The 12951-nt window shown below is 37.5% G+C and overlaps 3 protein-coding genes across 3 annotated transcripts; 1 reads left to right on the top strand and 2 right to left on the bottom strand.

Moving 5' to 3' along the window:
* Window positions 1-207: 207 nt before the first annotated feature.
* On the bottom strand, window positions 208-4869 carry LOC140785692 (ubiquitin carboxyl-terminal hydrolase 4). Its single transcript, XM_073133657.1, has 6 exons — window positions 4430-4869; window positions 2807-2920; window positions 2407-2505; window positions 1642-1827; window positions 1374-1555; window positions 208-1129 (listed from the first exon to the last, which is right to left on the bottom strand). The coding sequence occupies exons 1-6, from the start codon at window positions 4550-4552 to the stop codon at window positions 730-732; spliced, it is 1104 nt and encodes a 367-aa protein (XP_072989758.1). The 5' UTR covers window positions 4553-4869; the 3' UTR covers window positions 208-729.
* Window positions 4870-5026: 157 nt separating this feature from the next.
* LOC140785722 (multifunctional methyltransferase subunit TRM112 homolog A) lies at window positions 5027-5679 on the top strand. The gene has a single exon (XM_073133696.1). It carries the CDS (start codon window positions 5066-5068, stop codon window positions 5537-5539), a length of 474 nt encoding a protein of 157 aa, XP_072989797.1. The 5' UTR covers window positions 5027-5065; the 3' UTR covers window positions 5540-5679.
* Window positions 5680-8400: 2721 nt separating this feature from the next.
* Window positions 8401-9752, bottom strand: LOC140782287 (uncharacterized). The gene is made up of 2 exons (XM_073128780.1): window positions 9225-9752; window positions 8401-9111 (listed from the first exon to the last, which is right to left on the bottom strand). The coding sequence occupies exons 1-2, from the start codon at window positions 9450-9452 to the stop codon at window positions 8713-8715; spliced, it is 627 nt and encodes a 208-aa protein (XP_072984881.1). The 5' UTR covers window positions 9453-9752; the 3' UTR covers window positions 8401-8712.
* Window positions 9753-12951: the final 3199 nt, after the last annotated feature.

The following is a 12951-nucleotide window of genomic DNA, read 5'->3' as shown; positions in this document are numbered from 1 at the left end:
CTTTAGCTCGATTAAAGTTTCATATTGTGCATCAGTACATGTACACCCAGTACATATAATGATAGAATCAACACTGATAGATAACCAATAGAACGATTCTGTCTCAAGTCGATGAAAGCAACTTGCATTTTGTAAACATGCCTCACAGAATAGAAGTAAAAAAAGCACGGTATATCAACTATGTAGATGCTGGAGATACTCATCAGATGACAAAGAAGCGCACAGTTCAGAATACTGCTATTTGAAATCACAAGTACATAAATTAGTAGCCCTGCTGGGTGCTTTTAAGCTGGGAACAAAGAACTGTAGGCTGTAGCATAGTACAATCCTTTTTACATCTTACAAGGCGTTATTATTGGAGGAGAAATCTAAAACTCATATTCCATACCAGCAGCTGTATGTATATACTAGATTACTATCAGGTGCTCTTGCATTTTTTGATATAAGAATCCAAAGATGATGAAAACAAGAACCCTCTGTTTCTCTGCCTTTCCCATCGTCGAACAGTCCAAAACCTCATAAACTCCTTTATTGTTGATAAACCAAATCACACATGTTTCCAACTTTCCACCATTCACTATACAGTGAATTACCCTACAATCAGAAGTCTACCTCTGATTTCTGAAAATCTACCATGTTTGTAGCAAAGGAGCAACAAAGTTAAAAGGGAGGATAAAAGCTGCATAAAATAACTCACATCTCCCATCAAGGTCAAAAAGCAAGAGGCTTTCAGCTACTCCCACCAAAGTTCTCGTAGAAAAGAATGTATCCATGATCAGTATTATTGGAATACTCTTGTGCAGACCCAAAGAATGTTTGCAGCACTGACTCATCAATCGTCTCCACATTCTCATCATCAAAATACAGCCAGTGATTGTGGCTTTTAACAAAGCTAACATAGTGCCCATGGTTCGGTCCGCTTCCCAGATGAACAACAACAGCAACAAGAGAGTACTCCAAGTCTGAATTGTCAGTAGTGTTGCTAAGCTTCAGCTCCAAGGGAAACACGACGCGGTATGACAACTTTTTGAGCCGGCCAAGCTGCTCAATGTACTTAAAGCGCTTGAGATGAATTACCAGAATGTTAGGTGGTTTCTTAATCTTCATCCTCTTCTGCGCTTCCTGCAAGCTGATTAAGAAGAACCAGAATTTTCTTATCATTAAAAGAACTACCAATAAATTTTTTAATGCAAGTCAAAGGGTTTAGTAGAAAAAATCATAGCCACAAACTAAAATATTTCCCTTGCATACATTAGGATCTAAGAATAACTCTATGACTTTAGTAGTAGAAGGAAACCATTATATAGGTATTCCTCACAATCATTCAAGCATAGTTTCATGGGAGCAATAACAGAAGATGAGATAATAGTTACCTGCAGCACTTGTCACAAAAGAACTTATCCTCAGCATTCAATGTCTCAGTTGAGCTAAAGTTTTTGAGGCAGCTAGTAATTGAGGTATTCTGCTCAATATCAAGGCTCAGGTCCAAAAATGTTTCATCCCTTGCCGTAACAGTTTCACACCGTAAACACCTTGTCTCATTGGTCAATATACCCTATATATGGAAAACAGACATGTATAAATTAAGACTAGCATACAAGGAAGCCCAACCAGTCAAATCCAGACCGACCAATGACTGACCTGAAACATTTTGTGTACCCATGTAACAAGTGGTTCTTTTCGGATTCCATTGGTTTTAGTATGGTATACACCATTTGCAGCCTTCTGTATTGATGAGGCTTCAGGTGATGTTTTTGCAGTATCAGATTCTTTCTCCAGAATATCTACTAGCTCATTCAGCAAGAAGTTCAAGAACTCATGAGCATCCTAGAGATAAAAATGGGCCAGGTTTGAGGTTAACTAGAGATGATGTAGATATAAGCACTAAAACACCATATAAAACCATCTGATTAGCCTGTAATAGTAGGAAGACATTTCTACAAGTGAACATAACTCTTGAGAACGCAAACCATGAAGGTACACATATCACATATTTCTTTATCTTCAAAGAGTGAATGAGATAACCATTTGGTGTATGAAGCAAGGAACTAAATATAAAATATCAATTTTTCAAAATATAAATCTTTACTGATGTTCTGCCTGTAATTTTAGAGATGATTAACAAGTCAAACTCATTCTAATGCAGCTTCTGAACTTTTTAACAGTCCAAAGGAAGAAAATATCAGATAAATATTCACACTACGACTATGTTTAGCAATTAATTATCAATTCTTTTTCCAACACCAAACACATAATAGAGGCATTAACAAAACACTGAAAGATGGATTGCTGGTAGTTATATATTGTCCATACAGAAGGAAGATATCTTAAGATGTCTAACTCTGCCAAATATTGGCAAGAATACTGCCAACTTCACAATATACCACCAGCTCCGTATTGGATTACCTGGTGCATATAACTGCGGAAAAGTTCATTTTGTTTCCTCACTTTTTGTACAAAACGCTTTGGTGCAATAACACCCGTTTTCTTCTTCTGGGAGCTGATCTGCATAGCGGAGCAGATGGAAAGTTGTCATTGCAATTTCAAAGACACAAGAATTTTCTTAGCAGCAGCAACAAAAAGTAACTATCAGTAATTTAATATTAAATTTAGAGACTTGAAATCAAACATTTCATTGTTACTAATGATATAAAGAGGCATACAAATCAAGATTTAACATAAAACAAACTATTGAATGGTAAACCCTTTCTTTTGCGCATGAGGGCTTCTTAAGATGCAAGATAAAAGGGTTATATCAAAGAGGAGGAACATGAGAACAGAGAGACAGAAGATATTAAACATCTACCTGAGAGAACAGGTCAGCCAAGCTTGTTAGGAGGTTTTCATCTGCATCTCCGCATTTGTTCTTTGCATAATACTCGAGCAATTGCTCTCGGAAAGGAACACAGAAATAAAGTGCCTGTACAAGAATACAACGCACAAGAAACCATAAAGTAGAACATGATCAAAATTATATAAAACAATTCGGTTTATCAAACAATCAATAAGGTTCGACTTCAACTAATGTCACTAAATGGTTGTTGATAAAATGGAAAAAAAAGCACTCAGCATTTATGGAAATGAGTTCTTTCATCACCTATAATGGAAACTGGGGCATTGAAGTTTATTATAGAACATAATATGAATTCAAAGCATGACATGTGCAGTTTATGTTATGCGTACCGACAGTGTAATCGCATCTTACAAGTTAAGTTAGTCACTTTGAGACTTGTGAGTATTCAATAGACTGCTACAGCCCAATACAGGTGTCTTCCTGAATTAGACATCAAGAATGTTACTCACATGTGATGTGCTACAGTTTATGGACATTTAAAAGGGAAAACATGTAAGAGGGCGCAATTAAATTGAGGCAAGCTTTAGCTCCAATAGGTGAGTAATAAGGTTCTTTATGATGATATAGCGCAGAATGTATTGAAAGAAAAAAAAACGAGGGAGTAAAAAGGAGAAAATAGAGAGAAATAAATAAATAGGTAACCTCAAATCTAACTCCAGCAGTCTCTCCAACATGAAAGATGGCCTCACACTATACACAGAAGCAAGTAGTATAAAGACTGGCTCAATCATCAACTGACCTATAATCTATTCCCCTCAAATTACACTCCTTTTCCCCATTCTATGCCCATATATACATAAAAAGGATAACAAGTAATGATGAAACAAAAGAAAATGAGAAGAAGCATAATTCTACGAAAATTATTCTCCTCTATCTTCTTCTTTTTCATTTTGATCTTGCAAACAATTCTATGTCTTTAATATCTCCTTTTCCAATTTTGAAAATCACTATGAAATCTTCATATGGCTTCTTGATTACCCTCTCAACTTTTACTCATTTAATTCCTTGTTTGCTTCAAATATCTTTTTAGTTTCTGAACTAGCATTGAAGAAAATATTTGACTGATTCAATCTTCAACTTGTAATTGACCTTGGATGGAATCAATCACTTGCCAAATATGAAGATCCTACTTACTTTCCCTACTGCAAGATTCTCTCCTTAGTCACTTCCGATCCAACTGATTCACTAAACATGTTGTCATCTGCAAATCCTTAAATAGGAAGACTGGTTCTGCTTCATCCAGTTCCTGCATAGGAAAATTATTGATTTCTACCCAAGGTCTTTGAGTTCCACTAACGAGAGAAGAACAGAGCACTCTAACATAATTCCAGGTTATCAATAGCGGGCATTCTTCTCTCATATGAAAAACATCAGCATATGGATCGGCTATCACAAAAATAATTAGAACTTGCAAGCATTAATTAGCACTAAACAAAAGCAAGGGTTGATCTTTTAATAAGTGCAAGATACAGTAAAAGAAAAATCAGGAAAATAACAATACAATAAAAGATGGAATTTTTATCTTGATTTCCTTCAATGAAAAGAAGAGAACAGGGAAGGAATCGATGTGAGTACCTGCAAAACGCTGTTACAGTAACAAGTGTTGCCAAAGTTTTCGAGACCAAAGTAGCGCTCGCCCTCGGGGAACTGATCGCCAAGAGCCTTCTCGAGCTTCGAACCCGCGGCTCCCATCACCATCCAACTACCGCCTTTCACCAGAAGACCGGAATCAAAACCCTAACCCTAGATTCCCTTCCTTCCGATCACAGCCCTCAGGCGTGGGGCAGAGAGAGAAAGCTGCATCAATGGCAATGGAGACGTATTTCGACTCTTTGAGGAGAATTATAGTGGTGCGAAATTTCTACGCTCTTATGGCGAACAAGTAAAGAAAGCGACGAGAATGATGTGAGATAGTGAGAGAGCGATCGAAATGTCTACCGAGAAGAAGAGTCAATTCGAGAAAGAGCTTTATTAGTTTTGAGGTTAACAACTTACCAAGAAATGTCTCAACCGACCCCAAACTATTCTTTTTCGATATTTAATGAACGGATCAAGGATCCACGTGTCTTACCGTGATTGGCTTACCATTTTATAGGGAAAGGATTGCAGGACTATGCAAAGATTAACAAATAATAATAATAATAATAATAATAATAAGGTCGAAAGCAAGGAGGGTTTCTGAAAAATTACCTTAATTTTTTATACATCTCTATGACTCTATCTATCTATATACTCCGTAGGAAAGAATCGAACCCGAAAAGAGGGGGGAGAGAGAGAGAGGGACGGAGCGAGAAGTTGAGCAGAGAAGAGACGATGAGGCTTCTAACCCACAACATGCTTTCCTGCAACATAAAGGGAGTAACCAACGGCTTCCCCCTACGTCTCGAGGCGGAGAAGTGGGTGGAGAAGGAGGTGGAGCTCAACGCCGACTTCCTCCGCGGCATCTTCCCCAAGATCGAGTACAAAGCCCTCGTCGGCGCCGCCAAATCAATCGGCCTCGACGACCTCCTCCCCGACGATGCCGACCCTTCCATGGTCGCCTCCGACGACTTCCTCCGCCGCTTCCACCACGCCCTCCTCGAGATTCACGTCGAGGAGGGCGCCCTCGTCTGCCCCGAGACAGGGAGGCGATTCCCGATCAACAAGGGGATCCCGAACATGCTCCTCCATGAGGACGAGGTGTGATCGTGTCCTGGGTTCGGGCAGTTAAGATTTAGTTTTTTTTAAGGTGCTCGTGGTGGGATTTATGGATTCCTAGGGTTTTGCTTTGGATTCGAAGAGTTAAATGGATTCTATCGTTTTTATAATATCTTCCTTACGCGTTATCTTCTCTATTTGATTTGATCTTGTATCTAAAGTTCTAAACCCTAAACCCCTAATCCTAAAATAGATTAAGAAAGTTTCCGTTTTGTTCATTGAGCTGGGTATATTTCCAACACTAGCAAGTAGAGAAAAAGAGAGGAAGATGCCTAAAATTAAGGAGACACACTTGATGAAACTCTGATGTGTTATCATGTTGCAAGGAGCTTGGAAATAGACATTAAAACTTGATTTCTGTAGTACATAAATTTATTAAACACCAAAGATTCAGACTAGGTACAGTAAGGATTTCATTTACAAAGCTTTACTATGATGTCTCACATTATTTGCAGTCTATAATGAATCAAGTATAAAGAGGTTTCTTATGCTAAATCTTTCACCCTCCTTTGAGAAAGAAAAGAATAATCCCCTTTGACATCGCTAAGGCCACCAGATCCAGATGTATGCTCTCTGTGGTATCATTCTGCTACTATAAGTTGCAGCTAATCTTTAATTTGGTTGAGCAATGAAAGCACAAACCTACAAATTTCTCTTTGAATCCAAGCTGACAAATCTGGATACCATTGATGTAGCTATTCTGGATGCACAGAGCTGCAACAATGTTGAACATCCACAAAAGTCTCTTAGATGTTTGAACTTTACCCCCAGTGGCTCAGGCAAGGAATTCTCCTGCTCTCCTTCTGTGAGTAGCAGTGTCAGGCCAGGGAGGAAACTGTCATAAGACAAGCACTTAATATTGTTTTTTGCACTCATTTAATTACCATTGCTGTTGCAAGAATTGGATGTTAGACTTGTTGAATGCTCTAAAAAGCCCTGCAAATAAAATCAGCAAGTATGTGAATTAATTAGTTTTATGTTTAATTTCCACTTGTTATGTTACACAATCTATTTTAAAGTTTGAACCTCCACCAAGGATCTCCTTAGTATACCTTCATTCTTGGCTAGAGTTTGTCTAAAAATAATCATATGCTCTCCTCTAAAACCCTTACGTTTTACCAAACATATGCAGATCAAATCACAATCCTATAATAAGAAATTTTTCTCGGTATATCAATCCCTTTGCCCCCTCATTCTTCAAGAATCCGAAGGATGCTTTTCGAGTTTCAATTCGTTTATTTGGAATCTGGGCTCTTCTACCTTCTACTTATTTTTGCTATTTACTTTTTTTTAAGGTTTATTCTTTATTTTATTTGGATTCATCAAAGAATTTGTCTGAGATTCTGATAGTTCATGTAATTCACTGTCGTTGGTATGCTTGTGGTTTTGACGGGTAAAAAGTTAGATTTAAGGATACATAATGAAGGCAATGTCTTTGTTCACAATAGTCCATAAACAATTCATGCTTATTTGCCCATCTTTCCCGCCCTGCTTATCTGGAAACGATCTATATGATGATGGCAGGACAAAGATCTGCAAAAGTATTAGAAAACAAGATTATCTGTGAGGAATGCGATAGAGAAAAGAGTTAGTTGATCGGCTATTTGGTGAGAAATCCCCATGTTCGATACACATACATGCGTGCAGAGATGTCTGAGCCTTCTGAAGGTGATGCATGCATGCCATGGAAGGATCCTTAAGGACGACCACTAAGCTTAATCTAAGCTCTTTTACCTTCAATTTACTGCTTGGGTGTCGTAAAAGTGGATGAAAATTAGCAGAGTATTTTACAACATCCCTGAGCACAGTTCTTTTATTTACTTTTTATTGGAAAACCCATCAACAAAGATTCATTTGAAGACCGCATAATACATCATAATGACTTTTTTTAACATAAGCTCCATACTAGATTATTATTATTAAGAACATCATAACAATAAATAAATAAAGACAACGACCCAAAGCCATAAATAATTATATGACACAAAGTAAGCCTTGCAAATCTTCGATTCAGAGAAAGATAGTCCCCAACCAAGCAAACAAAACCCTAACCAGCGGGTTCATTGAGAAGCCCTGGGCCCTGGCTAAAGTCATAATTTGGGTGGTCCATGGGCCATGAGATCCGAAAATAATTACATACTTTTATAAGGATTCTTTTGCAATCATTCTGAAATCTCCTATTCCTGATGCAACTTTAGTTTTTGTATTATCTTAAAACTCTTGTTTTTATTTATTTATTTATGTAGATAACCCCATCATTAAAAACTTATCAATTGTTACACACAGATAATACCCTTATTCTTATTTGTATATATTCGTCCCAATTAAGGATATTCATATCACTTCCTCGGTTAAATTACTAAAATTTGAACTTGTCAGTGTCACAACATAGTATCAAAGGAATCCTCTGAAAAAAAAAGCTCTATGTTTAGATTGCTAGAATCAAATCAAACACGCTCTACTAGGCCTTATGTGACTAATATGATCCAATTTATGGTCAATATCTAAATTTAGTCCTTGTGTTTGCTCTGTTCCTAACTCCTTTCCTCCGTTTAATCTCATCACCTCGCTTTCACTCTGCTGCACAATTAATTACCATCTCATGAATTCCTCTACTCATTCATTTAGAAAACTCTATTTTTTTTTTCATTCAATATGAATATTTCCTTTACCCACATAATCCAAGTGGACCAATATATTATATATGTTTGGTGACTGGAACTTATCAAACTTTCTATTCACAGACTTATAAGCATTTACTCCCCATACTGATCAAAAGACAAAAAATAGCGTACAGAAAAGGAAAGCAAATATATGAGTTTGGCATGTAGATGAGAGGGTCATTTCCGTTTATGTAACTAGGAATTTGATTAAGAAGCTAACACTATCGAACAAAGTAGAATCTTCATCAACAACCAACTACTCCTTGCTGCAAGAAGTTGATCAATCTATTACAACATATTGATATCCAACCTACCAGCAGTCCTAGCCTTTAACTTATGAATATTTACACATGCATTCATATCACTTCATATATATATATATATATATATTTATATAATCTCTCTCTCTCTCTCTCTCTCTCTCTCTCTCTCTTCTTATTTTACAATGAACCTTTTACCTTGTATAATTCTAGTATCCATTTGGGAATTCTCAAAATCTCAATCCTTACAGCATAGAAGCTTAAACCCGGGTTTAACGGAATTGGAGGAGGCATGGGTAGGTGGGTGCACAAACTTGCAGTTAGGACATGAGAGAGTGGCCTTGGACATCATGACAAGCATGTGGCATCTCATGCACACGGTGGCCACCATCTCTTGCCGGTCGATGGCCAGCGACATCCACGGCGGTAGGCTCGACGTGCGAATGGACTTGGCCATGGCGATGCCGGTGTCCGTCTTCGCCCTTTCCTCGCCGCCGGTTAGGGTTTTCGGCGGCACGCATGTGAGGTTGAGGTCAAGGTCCAAGCTTGGTGGTGGAGTTGCTTGCTCCGGGCTTTCTCTGGGGTCTCTGTTGGTCCTCTTGTTTGTTCTAGTGTTGTAGTAGTGTATTTGACCCGACTGTGTAATGTGAAATAATATACTACTCTAAGTTCAAACACGTTTAACTTTAATAAATAAATTTAAAAGAAGAAGAAGAAGAAGTATAATTATATTTAAATTAAAGAATCTACCTTGATATCAAGGCAACGTTGCCACTCCAAAGGCAAGGGAGTCTCGAGATTGAGCTCGATGTCGGAGTTTGCTCTCTCGCCTCTCGCCGTCTTGGCCTCCCTCGACGAGAAGATTACAACGTCGCTCTTCTCCTCGTCCTCGCGCCTCCTTTTCTTCGATATTGGATTCTCGAGGTTGACGCACGGCTTCTTCTCCTCCAAGGATAGGGCTGCTTGCAAGGACACCATGGATTCTAATCACAGAGTATATTTCTTTTACTCTCTCTCTCTCTCTCTCTTCTTTTCTTTTCTTTTTTTTCCGTTTTTTTCTTGTATCTATCTCTATCTCTCTATCTAGCTCTTGGTGTATCTGGTGGTGGATATTGGATGATTATATAGGCTAGATTAGGGAGGCCCATTTAAGAGCACAGGACTACAAGCAAGTATCTAATTGAGGAGGCTTTAAAAGGGTCATTGGAAAGGGTCCACAAAGACATCCTCTCTCTCTCTCTCTACATAGGGGTCTTTACCAGTTTGGATCAGGTTACCTCCCCCTCTCTCTCTCTCTCTCTCTCTCTCTCTCTCTCTCTCTCTATATATATATATATATATATCTCTTTCCCTCACATGTTTCTCAGTGTTGCAATGTGCTTTCAAGCTTCTTCTCATCTTATCACATTAATCACACGCCACCAAAAAGGAAATCAGGGGGAAAGCTATCAATCACTAGCTTCACTCTTGTTTGGTTGCCTTGATAGATTACTTGTGAACTATTTATTTGTTCACGCATAATTGTCATACTTATTGCACACCACTCTCAAACCTATTGTAATTACAATTTCTGGATAAGGAGGGGTGAGAGAGGGTGCAAGATAAAAGAGGTGATGGTAAAAAGGGAGAGCGATCGATATGTATACAGTTGGGTATGGATTCAATGCCACAGCTCTTCCATAACTCCAACTTCCCAAATTTGGGTCACCCTAAAGAGCTCCACTTTAAAGCACTCCAACACCCCACTTTAAACCCCTAATTTAAAACAAGCAGACTCAAGAATTAAATGGCCACCCTCTCCCTCTCCCTCTCCTTTTTTATTAATAACAACACCCCCCCTTCTTAAATTCTTTACGTCAGATTTACGCCTTAACCCATTCATTTCTCATCTATTTATTGCCCCCTGCCATTACCTTGCCTTCTCACTTTCCCTTCTACACTTTTGTCTGTTTTTATGGTGAAAAAGAAGAAGAAGTTCAATTATAAATTTTTTTATCTAATTTTTCTTTAAGTTAATATATATTATTATAAAAAGCTCAAGTTGCCAAGAACGAGAAAATTATAATAGTCTCTTATCCATCTCCTATTAGCCAATCTTTGAAATTGCAAATGGATCTCTTGGCCTTGAATTTGGTGATGCAATAATAGAATTAAAAAAAATTACATATTATAATATGTCAGTTTGGTTAGTTTCACATTCAAGGAGAATGTTATTGCCAACCTAACCCTACCACATTTGACTGAGAACATTCTCAAACAGATGATATTGATGAGATACTTAAGAGTCAGACTTGTAGAATTCTTGGTACTTTGACTTGACCTGATGGATATTAGTAAAGTGAAGTGGGCATATTTTGGAATGATGGTTCAATTAATCATATTACAATCAATTTTGCAAAAGCTTGGCCTAAGATTGCTTCTGCTAAATATTATAATAACTCTAGAATATAAATATTATTCATTAAAATTATATCTTATAATAATACGGTAATTCAATTTTTTTTTTTCTTTTTACTAATTATTACGCCCTTATTTTAAAACACAAGTAAACATAAAAAAAATATTAGTTTGTAAGAAAATAAGAATGATGAAGGCTTCAACATAGGGATCCAAATTCTACTTGAAATGATGAAACAATAAATTGAGAGCAGGTTGCATTAAAGTTTGGAAGGATCCTTAGCCTTTTGGCCCCTCTCTCCCTCCCTCCCTCCCTCCCTCCCTCCCTCCCCTCTAGATGGGTGCATGGGAGTTAGGTAAAAGCTGTAAAAGATATTGAGTGCTTGTGCAAGGCAACAGAAGCTTGCTAGTTAATCAAAAGTTGGCATTTTAGAAGGAGGGTATTTTTGGCAGTGAGATCGCCTCGGGAGCCGGAAAGAGCTTCTTCTTCTTCTATCCCTTTGTGAATTATAAACATTTAAAGCTGGAATAAGGCGGTCATAGGTCATGGGTTTAGACTCTCACCTGCCCCCATTAACTCTTCTTGAATTCTCTCTTTTAATGCTCGCATTTGAATGGGAGCCCTCTTCTTTGCCCCCTATCGCTCCTCGTCATCACTCCTTTTATGTTAAATGCTACACCCACTCCCCTCCCCTCCCTCCCTCTCTATCTCTCTCTCTCTCTCTCTCTCTCTCTCTCTCTCTCTCTCTCTAAAGACTACTGTTTGGAAGTCTTAATAATAGTATATATTGCAACAGCATCCAGGAGTAAATACACAATTTCATTATGTGGAGTGTCATATAAAAAAAAGAAAAAGAATGGTGTAGTTCTGGTGGAACTAGCTTGGTTCGAGTAAGATGGTGAGTTAATATTTATGAGCCAAAAGAAGGTGTTTCTAGTGACAATATAATAGTGCAAGAATTCAATGTGAGTCAGCTCTTCTAGGTTAGCTTGGGCATATTATAATCCAAATTGTGCTTGAAATTAAATTTAGATGACATATTCATCTCAGAGTTGTTAGATACGTGTGACCTGAACTAACTGACATATTATTTTATTATTTTTTTATAAGAGTTGTATACAGTTAAGAGCACTCATTCCAAAGACATGTCTAGATTCAAAATATGTCTGTAATGTAATATGTCGGAATTTATCTTCTCTATAAATACAAAAGAACTGTATATTATCAGAAAAAAAGAGAAGAAGATAATACTTCTAATGTGTAATGGCACCAAATGTTCTACGTTTCTATGTATCTAAGGAGGACTTTTAGACGTGACCAAGGAGCCAACCGATGCGAGGAAAGAGTAAAGAAACTTAGAACATGCCTACTTAGTGGATGAATGATTAAAAAAGTTAAGTATGACAAGTGATCTAAGGAAAGAGTACGAAATAATTCTCCATTCTCATCACGTTCCTTTTTTTCTTCAGTGACCCTCTCTAAACTTAACCTTAAATTTAAAGCTTCATCTATCATTAGTGGAATTGGTAGTCTTAAATTTGGGTTAATAAAATACCAAAAAAGAAGATTAGGCTTGATTCTTTGTACTTAGTTTGTTAAACGGGCTAGTGATTTAACTATCAGAGTGCAGAGATTAACACACTAACTCTATCATCATCAAAACAATCCTGCACAGTATATCAACCTTATAACTCCAGCACACCAAACAAAACATGAGCAAAACATAGAGATAACCACCAACTACAAATCGCCTAAAAGTCCACACCAGACATAACATAAGTTATACAATATTATACATTCCATCAAAAGGCAAGAAAATACTGCAGACTGCACCAAGAACAGTGAGGTTACTCGACGCTTTAAAGCCTTCTAATATTTTTTTGTTACACATTGTATAGAATTTCTATTATTTTATTTAAACCAGATGCTCTATATCATAGCTGCGAAATAGTGGATAATTAGTTTGTTCTATCTGCCATATAAGAAAGCATCTAGCGGGTCGAGATGACTTTGACCCGCAATTATAGGGTTTAGCTACTTATTTGGATCCGTATCCAAGTACGGATCCTGCAGTAATGC

This window comes from Typha latifolia, chromosome 1, assembly GCF_019914945.1.
Source record: "Typha latifolia isolate L0001 chromosome 1, TyphaL0001v2, whole genome shotgun sequence".
NCBI lineage: Eukaryota > Viridiplantae > Streptophyta > Magnoliopsida > Poales > Typhaceae > Typha > Typha latifolia.
The sequence above is the reverse complement of the archived record's forward strand: the minus strand, read 5'-3'. Positions and strand labels throughout refer to the sequence as shown.